The 23394-nt window shown below is 38.3% G+C and overlaps 1 protein-coding gene across 1 annotated transcript; it reads left to right on the forward strand.

The window, feature by feature from the left end:
- Positions 1–1790: 1790 nt before the first annotated feature.
- tmem214 (transmembrane protein 214) lies at positions 1791–22991 on the forward strand. The gene is made up of 17 exons (XM_074685625.1): positions 1791–2107; positions 9710–9903; positions 10295–10445; positions 10597–10731; positions 12287–12369; positions 12462–12567; positions 13351–13432; positions 15045–15146; positions 15399–15540; positions 16512–16603; positions 16744–16792; positions 17882–17989; positions 18113–18230; positions 18314–18410; positions 18510–18678; positions 18768–18919; positions 22431–22991. The coding sequence occupies exons 1-17, from the start codon at positions 1957–1959 to the stop codon at positions 22555–22557; spliced, it is 2058 nt and encodes a 685-aa protein (XP_074541726.1). The 5' UTR covers positions 1791–1956; the 3' UTR covers positions 22558–22991.
- The last annotated feature ends 403 nt before the right edge of the window (positions 22992–23394 follow it).

The following is a 23394-nucleotide window of genomic DNA, read 5'->3' on the forward strand; positions in this document are numbered from 1 at the left end:
TCAGTGCATATGTTCTCTGGGTAATGTAGAGGGTTTAAGAGAGGTTTATTTCTAGGGAAACTGCACTTGACTTGTAAAAATGACCCTCTTAAGCCCTTCACTGTGGCCAGCAGTGAAATGCCCCTTCATTGGAACGTGGTACTGAGACAGATCCAGGAGGTTCAGGCCAAACACTTATCGACTCATCAGAGCAACACTAAATGCCTCATTTAAGAGACGCTGCAGCCAAAACTCACCGTCTGTTCCAGAGACTGAAGCCAGACAAAAACTGAAGCAAACTGAGAGTTTAATGAGACCTGGCATGCATCAGCAGTGCAGTACAGTACAGAGTATTTACATATTACATAATGGATTCAGAGTAGATTGCACATTTTTTGGTTCTATCATAAAGAAATTAGTAGTATTCACCTACATCTACACTTTCTAGAATAGTCTCTGTGTAGACATACGTAACAATGATTATCCTCTGGCCCTTGGGACTATCTTGTGACTACACATAGATTTTTCCATTAGATATCAGTGGAGGGACTCTTTTAATATCCACCATATCACTTTTGATTTAATCAGATTAGGACTATTAAAGTGTCTTTGCAGTCATTTGTTGTTTTTTCTCAAGATCTGAAAATCTGAAAAAAAAAGTAAATAGAACAGTTGACAAGTCATTTTGATGACCATTGGGTTGAAACTATGTTTGTTTACTTGTTGAATTTTTGTTAACGCACAAATGGAAGCCAAATTCTGCCAGTTAAAAAAGTAAGTCATGACAATGAGAAACAATTTCATGATAGATACTATAGACACTGTCATATTATGACTACATCCTATTTTTATCTATTTATTTAAATTTTCCTTGGTTCACTAGCTTCCGTATGACAACAATAAAAACAACATCAATAATAATAATAATAATAATAATAATATAAATTTAATTCATCATGCATTTTTTATTTTGAATCTCAAAGTGATACAGCCAGAAGTTTAAAAAAATCTAAAATAAATAAAAAGATAAATGAATAAATAAATAAAAAGTAAATAAAACAGTTCACAAGTCAGTTTGATAGCCAATGGGTTAAAACTGTGTTTTTTGTGTTATTTACTTTTTGTTTGCGCACATATGGAAGCCAAATTCTGCTAGTTAAAAAATTAAGTCATGATAATGACAGACAACTTCATGATAGATACTACAGACACTGTCATATTATGACTACCATCCTATTTTTATCCTATTTTTATTTTAATTTTTCTTGGTTCACTAGCTTCCGTATGACAACAACAATAAAAACAACATCAATAATAATAATAAGAATAATAATAATAATAAAAATAAATAATAAATTTCATTCATTATCCTTTTTTTAATTTTGAATCTCAAAGTGATACAGGCAGAAGTTAAAAAAAATCTAAAATAAATAAATACATAAATCAAAATAAATAAACAATAATTGTGATTGACTGAAAACAGGGCTTAATTAACCACAAGGATAAATTGTCAGCTTAAGGCTTCCATAGACCATGGTCTAAAAGTTGAGTTGACACTTAAAATGATTATTTACTTCATTGTCGACCAAAATTTTTTAACTCTATGAACTCAAATAAAGTATTTTTTATTTCTCTGATGAAGATGATTATCTTCCATAAAAGTTTGACAGAGAAATCCAGAGTTATTGTTTGAAATTAAGAGGTTACCTGAGGTAAGGATTTCATTCAAAACTTCCTGTCTTGTTCGAGCTTGTTATTCAGCTCAGCTATAAATTTCAAACCATAGGTATGAGACTAACGGTCCAAACGCATCACTCTGACGTCACGCCGGCAAAGAGACGTGGCACGCGGACGGTTAAATCACCAGAGCCGTTGGTGGTGGTGGTGCGCGAGCCGCAGCACTGTTTCATTCAGTGGAGGAAGAAGCCAGGAAGCCGCGGCACCCCGAGCTAATTACACCTATTCTGGACCAGAGAAATGGCTTCAAATAATGGCGCAGTCGGTAAATGGGAGGTCGTGAAGAAAGGGAAGAGAAACAGCAACTCAGGAGGAGGCAAGAATCCGAATGACAAGAAAAGTGTCAACGGGGGGAGAAAAGCGCTGGGCGAATCGAACCAGCCATCCAGACGTAAGTGAACACGGCCGCTCGCTACTTTTTGACCTATTTACCTCACTGTGTAAGTTCACATTTGAGGAGAAGGATGGGGTTACCCGGACTGAGACTTCCCCGCTCTGAAATTCTCTCTTTAACGCCTGCTTTTTACTGTCTACATAAGATAACTGAAATAAAAACGGCTCATTACTGCCACCTGATTTGACAAGCTAGCATTCGTAGCATAGCATCGCGCACGAATCCTACTTCCTACGACATTTTTTTAAGGTTTCCCGTTTTGTTTTTTCCATTTTATGTGCTGTTCATAAATATTTAATTCAAATTAATTATGAGCTATGATTCCCGTGCTTGTCACAGCTTGTGTGAAATTTCCTGAGAGCTAAAATGTGCGGTTGTAGCTTGCTAGCAGTTTTGAAGCCGTGTGTCAACAGAAGCAACGTCATCAGTGAGGAGCTGTAACTCTGGAGCATGAGTAAACATCTTTGTGACCCATATATCTTTCTCTTTCTGTTACACTACATTGTGTTTCATTAAAGTGTTGTTACTGTAAGACTGTCTGAATAATGTAGGGAGAATATTTTACTAAACGAGGATGTATAAGGAGGAAGCAGACAGCTGTCTGATCTGAACTGTCTTTTTCTGACTACTCTGCCTTTCCTCTTTGCAGGATGTGGTCAAAAAATAAAGCTTGTTTATGTTAGTATTATCATCTAATGTTGTAAATAGAAGAAAATAATTCGGGATTTAACTCTATACTGCGAATAGACAAAATTTGTGACCCAAAATATGACATTTACTGGTCCTATGAAGATAAGTGCTAATGTGCATTAACTTCTGAATGAAAACACTCCATTCAGAAAGCATGTTTGACTCCAGTTTTAGCATAGATTCCAAGATTGAAGTGTTTTAAATCCAGAAAAGTGCCTCTTTTAAATAATAAAAGTGAATAGAAAGACTATCTTTACACAATCAAAAGTCTGCATTTTCAAAGTATTAAGTAGGTTGTGTAAATAATAGTACACAAGGACTTATTTTTTTTCCAATCCCCAGTCCTAGCATAGCATGGAAGACATCAAGGCTGCTCTACCGGCTGTTGAATGTGCAGCCTTCCTCTGGTTCTTTCCCCCCCACATGCCCCTTGAGGCCCAGGGCCTGGCATGTGTTGGTCATTTTAACACCAATTATGATCTCTAGCATCGTTCAATATCATCAAATGGCTTTCATATGCTGCAAACACCCTGCTTAAAGCCTGTGGGGGAAGTTAAAGTGTTATAGAATAACTCTGGCAGTGTTGTATGTGATGATAGCTTTTAGTCCTGACATAATTACACGCCTGTGATGGACAGTTTGGATTAAACTGTACTCAACTTTCAGTGAGGTAGACGCAAAGTGCCTTCAAATACTGCACCCTCTCCACAGGTATGACTACGGCCTAAATCGCGGGTGACAGAAGAGATTAGATCTCACTCTGCCACTGCTGTTTGTTTATGCTCCAGTTTTATCAGGGGATCAGCCCGTCCAAAGTCTCCCTGCCAGATCACACCGACTATAACTGTGCAATCTGGTGTAAAGGTTTAGTTTGAAATACTTTTCTGAGTTTTTACCCTGGCTGTAGTTCATTGCCTGAAAGGCCTCAGGGAAATGTGTGAATCATGAGACTGTAACTGTTGAGTTTGTGGTTTTTCTCATGTGAAATAACCCACCAGCCACAAAAGGGAAAAGATTTATTCAATGCCTTTATGTTAAATAGCTTTAACGGTTAGGACTTGATTATATCTTTTTTGTCCTGCTGCATCTTCCATAAATACCCTCACTTTAAAAGAGGATCTGTAAGACAGCTGAAATAATACTGCATCTACCGGACATGTGTCACATTACATGTCTGGACATGTTATGGGATATCTAACAAGGGCTTATGTTTCAACAGAGATTACATTTTTAAGTCCAAGAACTCATTTAAATGCTACAAACTTAGAGGATGTCTTAGTTTATGAAGGGTAAAACAATGTCACCCCAACTTTAATTAAGTTAATTTATTCACTTTTAACCTGCTACTTGATAGAAAATCATGGATGTCAGATCTGGATGTCAGTCAAAGTTTGGATTATGTTCATCATCTTAACTTAAACACTCAAAGATAGTCTGAATCAATCAAACGTCGTCCCCTGCGTCGACTCTTGTGTTTTGGAGAGGTGTCTTAAAGCAGTTTTCTCTGTATCTACATGTGAAGAATCTTGTCGGCTTTTCCTCTGCTGGTGTGAGAATCCACAAGAGTCCAATCAACTCTCCACGAGAGCTGTACAGCGTACTGAACATGTACTCAGATTACACCCACCACCACAAGACCCTCGGACATGTCTCCTTCATTTTCTCATTCACAGGTCTCTACAGCAGACACAGAATCATTGCCATTTATTTGACCTCTAAGTGTATTTTCATTTATCAGTTTTTTCCATGTTGCCAAAGGAAAAAAATGGCAGAAAATTGGTAGTGAATTCATGAACAGCCCAAAAGTTTGATCTTCCTATGTCTTAAAAAAGACACAAATTTTGTGTCACAAAAAACTCCACCAAAGTAAAAACTTTCAAAGACTAATAAACAAACTATAAAAATGATTAACCGATGGGACAAAAACTTGCTGTAGTTTTTCTCTAGTTAGGTGCCATATTAAAGCCCTGTGTACACCAAGTGGTTCAGTTCGGTTTGTCTCGGTACGGCACGCAGTTTGTGGCGTTTTCACTGGCTAATGCCGTGACAATTCCCCAAATATCTGAGACAAATGGTCTCACTTTTTGGGACTCTTCCATTGGGACACTAGACTGAACTGATCTGACCCCAGAAAGTTGTCGAAAGACACTGTCACTTACCATTAGGGCTGGGCGATTATGGTAAAAATAAGAAGATGGCAAAATTGAAATCACGATTAAAATCCAATCAATTGTCCAGCCCTACTTACCATGCAACAGCAGCTGTTTTTACTGTGTTGCATTTTTCTTCTTCAATGGATTTATTAGCAGGGTACACTGTGACGCACAGTTATGGTGACCTGCTATTGAATAAGTTATGCAGCTATCAGCATTCAGCTTACACGCCGCCTACCAAGAGGGAACAGTTGGCTGGGGAAAGGCTTCACTGATCCAACTTGTACCAAGCTGTACCGATCCAAACCGGACTGTGTGGCGGAAAAGAGGCTTTTTACTAGGGATAGACCGATTATCAGCCAGGCCGTTTATCAGGGCCGATATTTGGCATTTTGAGCCATACCCGCATCGGCCTTTTCTTTTAATCCGACGGCCTATATGAAACAAATTTAAAACTATGTTCTTTCGGCTCTGATGCACCTGCTCCGCTGTCTGCAGTCACTACTCAGTCCCCAGCACTGTCCCACCCACAGTATCATCTGATTGGTTACAAGCAGAGCTTGGAAAACAGCCAATCAGCAGTGCAGTTATTACAGTTATTACAGTTATTGCAGTTACATTCAAATTTTGGAAAACTTTATTTACTGTAGACAACTTTAGCTATTTATTTTTTTAAGTTTTCATTTAACTTTATAAAACATGCTGCTGAGCCTGGGAGCTGTTTAATAAAGCTTAAATATCAATAATCAAATAATCAATAATGATCTGTACCAGTGGTTACCAAAGTGGAGGTCCCAAAACACTGATAGGGAGTTTGCAAAATACAAACCTAAAGCCTATTTACAATTGGGAATTGGTTCCAAATTAGGTACTTTTAAAGGTACTAACTGAATTCTGTCTATAGTACCAAAATCAAATGGTACCATGTTTAGGTACCTAAACCCATCCTTGTGACTGTGAGGTAGTGAAAGAGAAGGCAATTTTCCATACTGAACATGAACACAGCATTGCAAGTTTATTACTTTATTACTGAGAAAAAAAATATGTTAAATTGTAAAACTCTTGAGATTTTACGATTGAACAAATTAATGGTAATTATCACATAAACACACAAAAGAGTACCAAAGATTGGTACTGTTGAGTCCTGATACCAATTGCCAGGTACTGGGCGTTGGTACCCTATCGTTTCAAATGTGAAAGATGACCATCTGTATTTATCAATTTTTGTAAAAAATATAAACAAAAAAGGGTTAAATTTAATATAAAACCATGCAAAGAGAAAACTCTTGATCTGTTTTTGATATTTCTTTGCTGCAACAAGACCTGTGATAAGATGAAGCCAGGATAATATAATAACATATGTTATGCTAAGATTGTGTAGCTTCTGATTCCAACCTGTGATTACATAACACGTAGACAGCTTTGTGTTAGAGCTGCTTTGTGCATTTTAAAGCCTGTTACATGTCTCCCTGTGGTTGTAGCTGAGAAATAACAAAAATCAAAGTCTATTCATGAACCCACGTCTATAAAAGTATTTACATAAATAAATCTTTGATTACTTGGAGCATCATCAGCCAATCAGGGTCTTAATGAAACTTAAACAACACTTTACTTCACGTCTTGTGGTGAAACAGTTTCTTAATGAGGAAGTAATGTGGTTTAAAAACTTGTCCGTAATTCTTAACTGTTTGTGGTCACAGCCTCTCGTTGTTCCCTTGTTTGTGTATTAATCTACTGAACCTCATGTCTCATCATGTCAGAAGCTGCTGTTGGAAATGAATCGCTTCCTGTCTCTGTAAATAGAACATCAGTGAGACGTTATCAGCTCCGAACACTTGGTTGTGCTTTCTAAGATGAGACAGGATCTCCTCCTCCTGTTGTGCTGACTTTAAGTTTCAGCATTTGATCAGGAAAGTTTCAGTCGTACAGTCAGCACCCGCTGCTGCCGCTGTGATGAAACACATCCATTTCTTTGCGTCATAGCCATACATTGTGCCGACACACACACACACATACACCCCCACATGGACTAGATATAGCTTTAGGTTTGTCAGCAACACGTACAGCTGAATGATCAGCCAACAACTGGTGACCTCTGTCAGCACAGACTGAGGGTGGAGGGCGGGTCTGGCTGGGATTCTTGAGTGGACTATGAGCTGAATACTGTAAATATCTTTACTGTAGGATTAGAGCTCCAAACACAAGAAGTTCACTCTGAAAATTTAAACCCCTCAATGATTCATCGGTTTAAATGTTTCCACTTCACAGAGATCTTGTTTTTTTATTGTGTGTCAAAGAAACGCGCCACATCCTGCTGTACTGTGACTAAGATTATCTGTAACCAGCTTTTCCTGGAAGTTGCTTCACTAGAAAGAGGAACTTTATTTGTAGTATTGTTTTACAGAAACAGAGTCACAGGCACGGTAAGGAAGTCCAGCAACATGGATGGACTGACAAGTTTGATAAGTAATGACGTCTGTCGGTTAAGAATGGTGCCTTAAGAAAATGACTGTTAATTATTAATATTGAATTAACAAAGCAAGCTGTATAGTCAAATTAAATATTTTGAAACAGATTTTTTTTGCTTTTCACCTACCAGAAAATTTAACTCTATATATTCCTTCAATTTAAAAATACAAAATTGAATTTCAGTTTGCACAACACAGATTGAGTTTTATAATTTAACTTCAGTTCAGCGTGGCACAACTGTAACGTCATCTAAGAGGAAGTGTGAGGAAGAGTCGGGATGAGAATGGAAAACAGGTTCCTGTTAAGAATCGATAAGAAACGTTTCAATCCATCAATATCATTAGCCTTTATGCTAAACGATTCTCTTATCGATTCTTTACACTATGCAGAAGCTGCCAAACCTTATGTCGACTAGTCTGCCGCAGTTATCTTAGCTTAGCAGTTTCTCAAGAAAAACTCTGATTTAGGATCTTCAGCTTGAAGTTTATCTGAAGAACTGAACACACAAAGAACCGCACATTACTCTCTTACAAGAGATTCCTATTAAACACAATCAGCATGCTATAAATCTCCTTATTTACCTAAAATGATAAATAAATAAAATAGGGCTAGCTTGATGCTAATACAGGTTATTGCATTGATATGCTAGCGGTTAGCATACATCAGTGTAACTTTGTTTTTACACCGGAATTTCAATATTTATCCCAGAGACTAGGGATGTATGATATATTGGTATTAATTTAGGTATCGGCTGATGTTGGTCATTTTTGTTAACATATTGGTATTGGCTGATTTGTAAAAGCGGGCCGATATTTACTCACTAGCTGCCAGCCATTTTTAGAGCATTTTGAAAGATCTTCAAGACCCAAATAATATTGTTTTCTATGACTATGTACCAAAAATACCTTAGAAGAGTGGACCCTTTTCTTGTATGTCTTTCTTCCTGTTTTTGATCAAAAAAACAGACAAAATGTACTTTTTTTTTTTTTTTTACCCATATTGATATCGGTAAGTATCGGTTATCGGCCAAAATTTTCATATGGGTGCGTCCCTAACAGAAACAAATCACAGTTACTCTCAAAATACTAACAGGCAAAGGAAAGAAAAGTTACATACAGGCTCATGACTGGCTTCATAACTATGGCAAGGTTCCAAACAACTTAAAATAATTTGCTTCTGGACACCAGATGGCCTACTTCAGTCAATAATGTATAAAAAAAATGGTACACCAATGCTTTTTAGTTATTTCTGTATATTTACATCCAGAGACATCCAGATCCAGCCTCAAAGTTTGTATTCATTTATTTATTTATAAAGTCAATGAAATCTTGTAGACACAGAAAACCTGTAAAGCTACTTTTTGTACAGATAAAATTCACAGGAGGAACTGATAAGGGAATCAATGGAGAATCGGATTCATAAGCAGAATTGATAAAGGTATAGGTATCAAAAAAATCAGATCAGTTCCCATCTCTAAGGAGGAGTATTCAAGCGCAAAAACCTCTCCACGTCCTTAAAAACTTAGGTTTCTAACAAACCCAATTGTTCAGTCCCTGGTTTCAGACAGCAGAAATGGAGATTATCTCAGAAGGAGGTGAGAAAAAACACAGATTTTTTTTGTATTTGAGGAAAGTTCATTTTTCAGGAAGGTGAGAAAAATGAAAGAAAATAAATGTGGTTTCAAAAGAAAATCAATTTCAGAACATGCTTTTTAAATTCTTTATAGATAATAATCCTAATTCAGTCTCTGGTGGCACTAATCGCAGCTCAGACATCATCTTAATACCTTAGTTTGAATTTTCTGTAATTAGAAAATCAATTAGCAACTGTTATATTTTTCCAGCATGTGGTTCTTTGTTGTTGCTGATTTCCCAGCCTGCTCAGAAAACCTCGTTTTGTGGTGTTTGCCTTCAAACAGGTCAAGCTTTAATCCAGACTGAGTTGCTGTGGACGCAGTGTGTTTACAGATAAGGTCTCAACAAACACACAAGAGAATGCTTTAAATTCTGCTGGTGCTTAACTCTGCTCCTTTGTGAATTGTGAAAAGTTTTGCATAAATATGCCAGAAAATAACGGGGGAAAAAACTCATTACGTAAGTCATAGAGGGAGGGTGTGAGCTCAGAAAGCGAGGGGAGGGGAATGTCTCGATTTCATGGATTAACATGATTTTGAAGAGGAAAAAAGTGCTGGAGAGGTCCAAAGAAGTTTGAAAAGTAGCAACCAGAGTTCAGACGGGTGTCTGAGCACGGCAGCGGGATTAACTGAGTCTAATCTGGTTCCCCACAGCCCCCCTGAAGATGTCAGAGACTCTGTACGACGGCTTCGAGAAGATGGGGAAGAAACAGAACAAGGAGCAGGTTCCACCACCAGCAGAGCCGGAGAGTAAGAAGCCATCAGCGAATAAATCAACCAAGAAACACTCCAGCAATACAGCCTCCTCCTCCTCAACACACAGGACCCTGGAGGAAGCCTTCAAAGCTGTAAGTGTGTTCATAACTCGCATATAAAACTCCTAAATTAGAATCTGAAGTGCTTGAATCCTCTCGAGGCTCTGGTCTGCAGCTTAAACGAAGCTGATTTTTTTATCTGCTGCTGTTTTAATGAGAAGAGAAACATTTATGGGGCGTTATGAGTGTGAGACACATTTCTTTTTGCTAAAACTAAAGATGAAAGCTACGATTATATCACCTTAAGAGCTGAGCTGATCTTTGTCTGTGACTTGTGATGGAAAAATAAAACTCTAACACTTCCCACAGCTGTTCGGCGTTGGTAAAACTATCACATGCTGAACCGCGCTCCCATCCTCCCATAATAGACCTGTTGTTCCTGAGAGCACAAACTCTGTTTTTCTCCATCTCGTCCTGTTTTTAGCTGGATGTTGCAGACCTGAAGCAGCAGTTGGCTCGGAGTCAGACCCTGTTCCCAGAAAACCCATCAGTGTGGGTCAAAGATCTGGCAGGGTACCTCAACCTCAGTCTGACTGCACCAGAAACTGAGCCCACTCTCAGCAGCTACACTCACGGTGGGTCACATTCAGACACACTCCTACAGACAGACCTTTAGTGAGTGTGAAAGGCCGTTTGTTCAAAAGAAAAACTGTTCTCCTTTAAAGCCTGATCACCAAAAATGACTCTTGTGTGTTTTTTCTTTTGTCTCCGTTTTCTCGTCCCCAGACTACCCATACTGCCTTACAGGGAAGGAGCTGAAGGGCGTAATCAAAGGCCTGATTGGACGTTGCAGTGACATCCTGCCAGATTTCTTTGACCACTGTGTTTATACTATGCTCAGGGAGCTGGACAAACAGTCAGGTAGGTGTGGACGCCTTCTACTGTAAAGCAGTAACAAGTACAAAGGGACTCACTTCATTAATAGGTTGTTTCAGTATCTGAGTATGTTTTAGACTTTTCTGGCAATTAATCGAGTTATCAAATAAACAGTGTGACTCCGATTGTTTTTAGAAATATTTCAGCCCTGAATTTTATGTTTCACCTTCTCTCTACTGCTGACACAAGCATTTCTCTACTGGATTCATTTGTATTTCAAGGGTGTAATAATTAATCCAAGTATTATCGTTGTCCAAAATCAATTAGGTAAAAAATAAAAATAATAATTATTAAATAATTATTAAATAATAATAAATAGAATAGATAAATAAAAATCAATTAAAAATAATTTAATAAAATAAATAATAAATAATTATTAAATAAAGTAAATAATAAATAATAATTGATTAAATAAATAAAAATAAAAAATAATTAAATAATAATTTTGTTGCACTTGTTGCAATGACAAATTAAGTTCTATTCTAATAGAAATGGTATTTTTTTATATTAGAAGTATAAGAACAGTTATCTTTCCAGCATTATCACAATTTCCAGTAGTTTTTATTATAGACCCCAACCCTTTTATCCTCTAATAATAAATTATGAATATATTTCAGTTGAAATAAATGTGCACTATGGGGGTACACAACATTCAGACATGTATATTCAAAAAAATAGCTACCAAGCAAAATTATTTTCACTATCAATTTATTCAGTGTTTGAATCAAAAATGTTTAAGATCATAAACTGAATATTATATCCAGTAGACTATTTAATTCCACTGTAACCCCCGCTGTAACAGCTCTTTACTTTGGTACTAAAAGAAGCCACTTTAAGTTAATATAATTTCTATGAACACAAATTTTTCCTTTTCAACACGTCTTGAGTTATTTTTCTATGTTATAGTTGATGTAGTTTTGTTTTTGTGCCTAACCGTTAATGAATTTTGGTTTTAACGACAGGGTTATTGTTTTTAAAGATGAATTTTATTAACCAGACATTAATAGTACAGAGCTGTGTTTAACACTTTTTTTCCAACGAAAACTACTTTGCACTGGTTGAAGGTACTTGGCAGAATAAAACATTTCCCAGGGGGAACGTCACTGAAAAAGTTGAAGAACCACTGCACTATGATAATTCCAATTTATAGTGAATTATACTGAAATCACTTCTTTTGAAACCTTTTTTGTGAAACTCCACTTTGTGTCAGTTTGGGTAAAAGGTGAAATTAGCAATTTAATGTTTCACCAAGAGGGGTCATCACCTCTGGAGTAATTCTGGTGATGTTACAAAATACATCTGGGCAGCAGCGAAACAAGAGCAACAAACGAGAGTCAAGAGGTGAAAGGGAGTCATTGACTTGAAATAAGAACTAAGCTGAACTTGAACAGACTGTGATCAATCAGTTATCTTTGTATCTAGCTTGGTATTCTATTTGTACACATTTCTTTATGTTTAACTTAAGCTTTGATTGTTAAAAGTGCAAGACTTGTATTGCAACGGCATCAAAATTTAACAAAAAGCATCCTCTGTGTTTTAGGAGAATCTCTTCATGGCTACAGAGTTTGCATTCAGGCAATCCTACAGGACAAACCCAGAATAGCAACACAAAACCTGCCAGAGGTGAGTGAGCGTGGCCTTGAGTCGCTGACCTGTTGATTTCACTTTAGCAATAACCGTTTAAGTGACCCTGTCCTCTTCTTCTCCCCCTCCAGTATTTGGAGTTGCTGCGGTCGGTTCAGAATCGACCAGTGAAGTGTTTGACCATCATGTGGGCGCTCGGCCAGGCTGGATTTTATGACCTCAGCCAGGGGCTTCGAGGTAAAAGACGGTCAAATGATTACACAAATACTTTCTTACACAAGTAGCGAGATACTCCCCTAAGACATGCCAACAGTTTTTGCTGTGTAACAGTCCCCGCCTGTCTCAGTGCCCACTTTCTCCTGCTTCTCCAACAATATGCACAGAAAAACTCCACAGTTTGTGTTTGTTAAAGCAGCAGGTCACATTAGAGCAGTAACACTTCACTGTCAGCGTCTGTGAGCATAAAACACATGCCACCTTCACACAGTCAGCTGCTGCTCCAGGTCTTTGTCAGGTATTCAGCGAGGCTTTGAAGTGGGTGTCAGTGCGTGGGCATGAGAGGATAAATATTCTTGGAAGATTACATAACAACCTTTGTCTGCAAAACAAGACGATTGAGCATCAGAAGAAAGAAAAGCTTTGTTTCTACTAGTTTAAGGATGATCATTTAAAAATATCCTGCTTGTTGTTAATGTGAGTCTGAAAACAGACCATTTAATCTGAGGAGGAACATGGATTAGGAATATGTTATTGAGAAATTAAAACACAATCAAGTGTTTCCTGTTTCTCTTCCTTCAGTTTCATCAGCTCTTTCGTACTTAATGCAGTTTCTGTCCTCCACTCTTTTCTAATTCTGCTCCACTGTATCTCTTCAATAATTAAAGCGTGTAAGAACAGGTCGTGTTTTTCCGCTGCTGTAGCTCCAGGCCGTTTAAAAATGGAAAGCTGTAAAGGCCTGAACTAAAAGGACCAATGATGTGAATAAACCTCTTTATTTATTTGTCTGTTTGTTTGTTTCAGTGTGGCTGGGCATCATGCTGCCTGTATTGGGAGTGAAATCCTTGTCTTCATACGCCATCTCATATCTGGAGAGACTTCTTCTGTAAGTGTCTCAGAAGCTGCGTTTGTGTTACATCTAGAATTGTGCAAAACCTAAATATCCCAATATAACAGTAATGGAAACACTAAAATTTCAGAATAACTTCACGAATTTTCATCAAAAGTTTTTAAGCTCTCATGAGGTGGTTTTACATAAGTTTCGATATTGATTTTTTTTTTTTGACCAATATTGCAATTTGCAATTTTTTGGGGAGATGTTTATCTTCTGCATTATTCATTTAACCCAAGCACGACAAAGGATCCAGTCAAAATATAAAAAATTATTTCCTGTAGGCCACGCCCACATGTTATGATGAAATGAGATGAATTGATGCATGAGTTGATATAAATAACACGTCTTTATTTAACTATTACAATCACAGCAGAATATTGACTGATGGATTTAACTTGAAGCCTTGTAGACGTGTAATATAATTATCATTAAATACCTTAAATACAGTCAGAGAAAGAAACAAAGCAGTGCAGAACAGGCCTGGTATGATCAATAATATGAAAAATACAAGAATCACACCCTTAATAAAGTGCAGGAATATGAATAAGACCCAATTTCTGGCTCAACCACTGAAATATGGAAAAGTGCTGATTGCCCTTTTGAAATGCACTTTAAAACTTTTTTTTTTTAATTTCTGCCTTTGTGATTTAGAAATTGCATGTTCTTCCTGTTTTGATTTGGCGTGATCACGCTGACAGTTTCACCAGCGTCCGGACAGACGTTACGCCTTACTTTACTCAAGTTGTGCGAGATTCTAGTCGTAATGGAAACGACGACAAGGTGCAGTTGTTCTTTATTGAAACTTCAGAAATAAAGCTTTTATTTAGCGGAAAAGGTGTAATGGAAATGCAACTAATGAAATGTGTTTTATTTATTTAGGGATCAGCCAATGTTGGTCATGTTTTAACATCGGTATCGGACGATATCTACTCGTTAGCTACTGAATGATCTAAGACCCAAAAAATCTTGTTTTCTCTGACTATGTAAACACCAAAACTACCTAAGAAGAGTGGACTCTCTTCCTGTTTTTGATCCAAAAAACAGGAAAAAAACATACTTTTTTTGATCAGGCGCTCCATCATTTGATCTTCTCCATGGTCATTTTCTCACAATTACACCGCTCTTTCTCTCTGCTTTTCCTGGACTTTACTTTGGGTTGTAAAGGGAATAAACCAAATCAGTATAAAACACTGACCAAGCTAGGTAACATGCACAATAAAAAAATGAAATTAACGTGTTCCTACATGCTCTACTTACAGACAAAGGGTCTCCAAGGCTTAAATGTCCAGAAAGCACATATAAATCAGAGCAGAAATACGTGTGGGATAGCTCAACGTTCGGAGAAAGAAGCAAAACAAAACACAAGTTGACGGGCTAACGGATATGTCAGAGATCGTTTATAAACAGAGTGCGTCAAGAGCGCTCACTACGACACAACTTTACAAAACTAATTCATAAACTAGTTACAGTGAGAAATTGTTTGATTTTGTTTGAGTTTCCAGATTGAAAAATGACTGAAACTCAAACCAGCTATACTGATTCATGACCTTATTTTTGTGGTTCATAACTGTCACAATAATATGTTCACTTCCTGTTCTTCCAGGCTCCACGCGAACCTGACAAAGGGATTTGGCATCATGGGCCCTAAAGAGTTCTTTCCTTTACTCGACTTTGCCTTCATGCCTAAGAACGCTCTGCCATCACAGTGAGTACAGCTTGATTCAGACCTTGGTACTAGCTGATGATGCTTTTAATGCATTTGCATTATGCAAACCTCAGGAGGTAACCGGGGTTCATTTGCAAAAAGCAACTGGGAGACAGTTGAATTTAACTCTCGTTGCTCAGTTTGGGTTCATCTGTTCTTTCCCACACTCAAACATGCTGTTATTTTAGAAAACAAGATATTCAGCACACGTGTTAAAAAAACACTTCTGTTTTTGTTTTTGTTTGTTTTCAGTCTTCAGGGGCAGCTGAGGCGTCTCTACCCTCGACTGAAGGCCCTCGCTTTTGGAGCCAAACCTGAGAGCACGTTGCACACGTACCTGCCGTCGTTCCTGTCCAGAGCCACACCACATTGTCCGGATGACATGAAGAGAGAGGTACACGCGTGTGCACATGCACCAGCTACTGCTGCAGTGACTGGATGTAGTTTAGCTCATCACAGCAGAGATTATTGACAGGAAACCCATTAAGTATTTTTGATGATGTTACTATGGCGACAGGGGAAAAGAAAATACTCAGCAGCTATTTATCACTAACTGACACATCCATTAGCCAGCAGTTTTTCTCTGTTGCAAAAACACACCCACTCACACATGGAGCATGCATTGATTTGCACAATGAGAAAATCGTCCTATCTCATGGTCGGCAATAAAAATGAAAGATTGAACTATTTTTCCCAAAATAAACCCCTGAAATTAGAAAATGCATCTTTTTGTGTAATGACTGTGCAATGAAAATGTGATTAAAATTGAAGTAGATGGAACATTTTTGTCCTCTAAAAAACTTGAAATTTATCCAAATTTTCATTTTATTAACAATCATAAGTATTTTTTAAGCCTCATCTTGAAAAAAATATTCCTGACCCTTCAACATTTCTTCTCTGGAAAATGGTTCATTTTATTTTTTACAGTGATTTCATGGAATAAAATGGGCATTTAAAGGGACAAAATAATGAAAAAAAAGAAATATTTGTTTTTTTTTATTAGGACTGAAGTTGAATGAAAAAAGGTTAAAAAAAATTATTCTACAATTTTTTTAGCAGTTTTTTTAATAGAGGACATTTTTGTCCTATAATTACCTCAAAGGGTCGTAAATTAAAGCAACCCACAAGGATTGAAACGCAGCTTTGTGAACAGAAAAGTGAAAAATGTGAACAGTAAAAATGTTTGAAACATTTATGGAAACACTATTTTTATTGCTCAACCCCCCTCGCAGATTTTTCACTTCCTTTAAAAACACAGGCCTCATCTTTGTTTTTACACTTGATTAATTTTCAGATTTTTCGGTGTAAAGAGGATTAAAAACACCTTTTTTCCCCTCTCTCTCATCCCTCCCTGTGTTTTTGCAGTTGCTCAGCAGTATGACGGAGTGTTTGTGCGTGGATGTGCAGAGTCTCGGAGTGTGGAGGCAGCTCTATACCAAACATTTACCACAGTCCAGGTCAGTTACACCTTTCTCTTCTAAAACTGACAAAATGAGAAAAGAAGTCTATTCTAGCACGTTTGTATTCGACCAGAACTGTGTTTCTAGATTTTAGCCGTCAGGCGGTGACTGATTATTCCTGTCTTTTTATTTTTCAGTCTGCTGTTGAACCACTTATTAAAATCCTGGAATATTCTGCCTCCAAAGGTAAGACTCCTGACTTCACATCTAATACTCACTGACAAAACTGAGGAGACAAGGATTCTGTCATTTTAATTATTTGATTTAGGTTCTCTCAGGTCAGTTTAGTTTAACTATGGTCTTTCTAGAAATATTTAAGAGTGATTGTTTAATTAAGGCTGGCTCACACTACAGGATTTTAAAATTCTTAAAAGATTCTGAAATTGGGTTGTATCTCACACATAAGGAGAATCTTCACAGATCATCTTCTCTTAAATCTTAAGCACGCACTAACAACAAGATTTGAAAATACTGACCAGCACACACTACGGGATTTCACCAAGACTATTCGACCAGAGAGAGTGATGCACCACATGTGCACAGTTGTTTGATCTGAGGTTTTTAGCGCACTGGTGGGACAGGAGGAGAGAGAAGCGGAGCTGTCTGCAGCAGTGCCTTTCATCCATTACGCGCACGCAGAGGGACAGAGGTGAAACTGTGGCTGTATCAGCCAATAATGGCATGATCTCACACCCATCACTGATAAAACGACAGTTTGCTACTGTATGAAAATGGCGTGGTTATGTGTTATTTTTAAAGACATTATTGAACTGGCTCGAGTGGGCCAGTGGAGCGTGCAGTCAGCTGACCTGGAGCCTTTCAGTTGCACTTTGAGCCTGTGCTTGTTGTCTCCGGTCTCTGGGGCTCTTTCTAATTGGCTGTTGTCATCCTCAGTGAGAGTGAATGTTGTAATCATCCAGATAATATCAAACATGTTTGAAAATTATCGGGGCGGCTCCGACGAGTCTGTGAGACGATCATGGGGCTAAAGATTCATCTGTCAACCGCTCACACTGGAAGATAATCTTTGTCGAACGTCGGGTCTGATTTTAGTCCCCGTCCAGATTTCTTCGCCGATTGTCGGGAGGACCGAATCTGGGTTAAATCTGGGCGAGAATCCTGTAGTGTGAGCCAGGCTTAAATAAATGATAGAACCTGTTAACTTCCTGTTTTAAATGAAAGTGAAATATCACCCAAATAACCCACTGTGAAATTGGTCATTTCGTGAAATTAATATTTAGTAAAGTTGATGAGAATTTTTTTTTTTTTTTCCAGCTCCGGAAGAACCTTGAAGAAACAATCCAGTCTTTCAGAGTGACCAACGAGGAGATGAGGGACACCATCGAATCTCAGGAACTCCAGGAGTGCAATAACCTGTGCCAGGTGAGACCGACAAACGCTCTCTAAAAGGCCAACCTTGAACCCACAGGACGAATCCACCACTTTGATTTTGAAACGGATAATTTGGGTGAAGCTTTGGCTCAGCGTTTGCTTCTCTGTCTTCAGAATCTGCAGGTGAAGATGCGTGGTCACGGCCTACCCTGGTCCAAACTGCTCATGGTCCTGCTCGTGTTCGCTGCTGGTTTCATCGCTCATGACATCAGATCCCAGGGCTCCTTTGCAGGTCGGTCTCAGCCTTTCTTCATCATCACTCGTCTGTTTCTGTGCAGCTGTTTCTTACATTTTGTGTGACGTGTTGTTTTTCAGAATCCACCACAGCCAGGCATCTGCGTAACTCAGGGGTCACAGCAGTGTCACAGCAAGCCTGGGGAAAAATAACAGTGTACTCCAAACAGGGCTTCAGGTAACTTTGTTTACCTTCTGACACATTTAGGTAAATGTAAAAGCTGTTTCTTTCCTTTCCTTTCAGTCTTTTTAATTGTTTTTCTTTTCCTTCTTTTAGCTGGTTGGAGACAAATACTCCGTATTATTACTCTGAATGCGTGCGGGTTTTGGGTCCACTAATGGAACAAGGGTTAGAAAAGGCAAAAACAGCCGCCATCGTCATCTCTGAAAACACCTCTCAGTTTATTCTCTGGGTCAAAGAAAAGACGCCACAAGCAATAGACTGGGTAAGACTGGACGATAAGAAATAACAGTTCAGTCATCTTCACTTTTCACGTGTTTAATCTGTGTGTTTCTCTTCTGTGTCTTTGTCCAGATAAACAAAAACACCCCAGACAGCGTGTTCCAGCTGCTGGCATACATTAAGGAGCTCCTCCTCCTCCTCCATCATAACTACATCCTACCAGCACTCTCATACATTTCTGAGCTGCTACAGCGAGCGTGGACCAACCTACAGGACTCCTGCAAGTCAGTACTCTGAGGCGTCTTTAATCCAATACAGAGATATCTGCACAATTTCAGCAAGGGCGGGTAACACCCCATCTATTGTAATATGAGACTACGAGACTACAACTCCCATGAGCACTGCCTGCACACAGTGTTCACTTATTGATCAATTTGTGAAGTCTTTAGAGACATAACTGCGGACAGGCGCTCAGACTTCATCTCCAGCCGCTAGTTTGGGCAGCCTGACATCTCCCGGTGTTTATCGCCTGTAACGTGATTTGAAAGTTCCCCCACATCTTTTTCGCTCTCCTTTGTAAACAATGTTTCAGGATTTGAGTCACAAACTAACAACACAACTCCCGTAACTTTTTAAAATTGAGTTTCTTTGTCTGATGTAGCTCATTTAAGCCTAAGCTGCACCGGTCTCACTGGCAACACTCACAGTAGAGCAGGAGAGGAGGGGAACTGGTCACAGATATGAGGAGCTGTAGGAACAATATTTTAACCTCCTTATAAAAACACTTATCAAAATTTTATATAGATAGTTAACCCTGGAAATACTGTAAACAAACCAAATCATTATAAATAAATGTGACATATAGTCCAGTGTGACTAAGATCTGTTGTTTTCCTTTTCATGATGCATTGTTTGACTGATAAGACTAGGAATGCACCGATATGAAAAATTTGGCAGATAACCAATATTTACCAATATAACTATTGGTTAAAAAAACAAAAAAACAATCAGAGATGATGTGTCAAGGTAGTTCAGAGAGAAAGTGCGGCAATAGTGAGAAAAGACGACCATGGAGAGGATCAAAGGATGGAGCGCCCGAGATGAACGTGATCAAAAAAGTATGTTTTGTCTGATTTTTGGATCAGAAACAGGAAGAGAGACATAAAAGAAGAGAGTCCACTCTTCTTAGGTAGTTTTAGTGTCTGCATGGTTATAGAAAACAAGATTATTTGGATCTTGAAAGATCGTTCAAGATGCTCTGAAAATGGCCGGCAGCTAATGAGTAAATATTGGCTGATACCGATCTTTTATTATTTTTATTGTTTGAAAGAAATCCTCAAAAATAAATATACAGTTTTGAGCAAATACTTTTCTTATTTGGCACAAGAAATGATTGTTATTTAGCAAATGTGATAAGAGCGTGCGCCATAACACGATATGCTACTTCCAATCAGGGCTGCAACTAATGATTATTTTCAAATTCGACTAATCTATTGATTTTTTTTTCGATTAGTTGATTAATCATGATTATTTTGTCAGGGAGTCCGCCGGGTCTTAAAAAGTATTAAAAGTTGATAAATCAATTGTGGGAAAATTAAGGCCCTTAAAAAGTATTAAAAAGTCTTAATCCTAATGTTATGAGGTATTACATTTTATTGGTGTTCAAGCTTTGACTCAAAAAGTATCCATGAATATTTATTTTCCTCTTTGCGACTGTTACAAACTAACCTGACACACCAGACAGACAGTTCCATATATCCGCCACAGAAATAGTCCATCTGGTTCGAAAATGTTTTCAGGGTCTGAACCTTCAAAAATAACCACACCTGGTGATTGGACGATCATTCTGCTGGTCACACTCATCACAGACCAGCGTGAGGATCTAGAAAAAGCTTTAGCATCTCAAAATATTTCTCTCTAGATCAGAAGAGTTTCTTAAGCCTCCTGAGAAAATGTCTCAGACTTTTGATGACCTGGGATCTTGGATTCTCACAATTTAGAGAAGGCTTCCCCTGATCTCAGTTGTCTTGGAACAAAATTTCTTTGTTCAAATCACCTTTTTACTGGATACAATGCGATGAGGTAAGGTGTTTATCAATACAGTCACGTAGCGCTGTTGTTTGTTGACAACAAGCAAAGTTGTAATTTTGTGAGGCGCGGGCTATATGTATCGCTAGCAGCCCAACATATCCGTAGGCTAATGTGACAACTAACTCAGTTCATACAGTAGTTTAGTAGCTGTCTGTATGTATTTTATGCAAGTTGGCCTTAAATAACAGTTACTTGTTGTGGTAATGGGAATGTCAATTAACCTGCCTTTAGTTTCATTTATACTTTCAAGCTTCATTCCCTCTCAGTTTACCTAATTTATGTTAAAAAGCAAACTAAAATCATCAAAGATTGGTTGCTAACCGCAGCTTAAAGTTGCAGTAAGGTCTTAAGACTTTTTGAAAGGTTTTTAAAAAGTCTTAAAAAGGTATTGAATTTAACCTCAGGATTTAAGCATATACCCTGTTTGTGTTTCAACCTAATTTAGCCTTTAAAATGTGAAGACCTTTATAATTCAACCTGTGTGTTGCATTTTCACTCCATTTACCCAGAGTTAGGTTCTCTCCTCTGATGGGTCAGCCCTGTGTCATGTTTGTTTGTTTGTTTTTATTTCATTCATGATGACATAAAAAATATAAGTACAATACAAAAAAAACAAAATCTCAAAATGAATGAAGCAGGTATCAGGGAAATTAAGTTGTTGTACACAGTGTTGGACAGATCGCTTATTAGTGACTTTGGGCTTGTTTTCTATTATTTATTTGTTTATTGGGGCTTTGCTCTCTGTATGATCCCGCCTGACTCTCTCTCAGCTCTCCATGACAACAAGTTTAGTCTTGTTTCGCTCATGCACCCTTCTCCACCCCGCTGAGTGTTACCGGTGCAGTGTGAGCTTGAGAGTGAGAGCTCCTACAGATAAATGTCCTCTCTTTTCAAAAGTTAGGGGAGTTTTGACTCTAGTTTGTGACTTAGATCCTGAAAAACTGTCTGTAACAGAGAGTGAAGGAGACTCTCTAAATCACGTTATCAGACGCTAAACTCCAGGAGCTGTCAGGCTCTGTCAGAGCCTCCGTCAGCGCACAGCGCTCTCTGGGAGTGGAGATTTTTCCTCATCAATATTCCTCAGGCATGAACTTAGTGATCTTTTCCCATAAAAGTATCCAATAACACAGCACCTCATGCTGTGAACTGAAGTTACAGATGAGTATTACCCCCTGGTATTTGATTTCACCATGTGACAACAATAAAAACAATAATATGACGTGTCGACTAATAAAATTTGCGTCAAATTTTTATCGTCCATTATGTCGACTAATCGTTGCAGCCCTGCTTCCAATACAGAAGAGAGTTGATGATTTCTGCAGTTGTGTGCACAGAAAAAAATATTGGTGTCTGTATCGACTCAAGTTCAAGGTCTTGAATACCGACATATTGGATATCGGTAAAAATCAGATATTGTGCATCCCTGTTCATCTTTTTTTTTTCCTTCACCACTTTTATTGTGTGCAATAAAAAACTACTTCATTTGTGACTTTGTCTTTATAGGCTGCATATTTTCATATAAACCTTACACACAACAGGAGTCATTTACATTCAAACATTATTATCCAACAACAAAATTGTGGCTAGTGAAAATGCGGAGTGGCTAGTAACTCTGGGAAACACAAACCACAGTGGCTAATTTTGAATTTTGACACTAATTGCTTCACATAATTAACCAACTTTTTGTTCTGGTGTCTTCCTGCAGCGGCGAGGTGTCGATATCGTGCCTGCAGGAGCACGCCGTGGCCTTCACCAACTCCACGTGGCAGCTGCTCCAACACACGACCTCGGCCATCAAGACGTGGGCTCAGGATCTTCTGACACGAGCATGAACGCATCAGAGACACTGAAAAATTAACACACAATATATTTACACTCTCACACACACACACACACACGCGCATGTTCACTGACCCAATCTGAGACGGCCTTTCTGAGTGTCCGCTCTCCTCTGGAGCCGTGACACGACGCTGTGGGATCAGACAAACAAACTGTCACACAAAAGGACCCTTCTGTTGTTTTGGCTAAACTTTAAAAATCAGTTTGCTGTTGTATAGATGTTTTTTTTCTACCAATCGTTTTGTCACTGCTGGATGCAGAGGTGTTTTTCTCTCTCTATCCCTGAGTTTTCTACTGCCAATGTCAGCCGTTGCTTTAACCTTTTGGGTTAAACAAACTGTAATTTCTAGAAAATGTAGGTTTGTAGATGATTTATAAACAATTTTTATTTAAAGAATAAAAAAAGTATTATGTGAAAACTTAGTAACAGGGCAGGGAAAGACCAAAAAACAAATTCCAGACTTCTCAGACCTCATCACTTAAAAATCTGCGTCATCTCTTAATCAGCGTCAGGCTCGTTAAAGCCTTCATCAGAGCTCACAATGGACAGATACTGTCACATCTGCTGGTGGTTCAGCTCCTGAAGACTGGTGCGAACCCCAAAACGGGACACGAAGAAGTCTCACATGAATTAAAAAAGATGAAGAAGAAATCTATCTTTTTGTTTCGTCTAACGTGCACATTTTCTCGTCTACTCTTCGCTGCTTCATGATCTGTCTGCTGTCTCTTGTGCTTTTTCTTTTGCCATCAGAAGCTCTGATCCAGAGCGGAAAGCAGCGCTGCAGTCATGCACTCATACTTGAAGGCTGATGATATTCTCTGTGTGTGTT

The sequence above is a fragment of the Halichoeres trimaculatus genome, unplaced genomic scaffold (genome assembly GCF_033239565.1).
Source record: "Halichoeres trimaculatus isolate MK-OKI-2021-1 unplaced genomic scaffold, fHalTri1.1 fHalTri1_scaffold_13, whole genome shotgun sequence".
Taxonomy (NCBI): Eukaryota; Metazoa; Chordata; class Actinopteri; order Labriformes; family Labridae; genus Halichoeres; species Halichoeres trimaculatus.

Bases quoted from the DNA above. Each gene is read 5' to 3' on its own strand.
- tmem214 (XM_074685625.1), top strand. From the start codon at position 1,957: ATGGCTTCAAATAATGGCGCAGTCGGTAAATGGGAGGTCGTGAAGAAA. The intron at 12,370-12,461 runs GTGAGTGAGCGT...CTCCCCCTCCAG, and splicing joins CAACACAAAACCTGCCAGAG to TATTTGGAGTTGCTGCGGTC. The intron at 16,604-16,743 runs GTCAGTTACACC...TTTATTTTTCAG, and splicing joins AAACATTTACCACAGTCCAG to TCTGCTGTTGAACCACTTAT.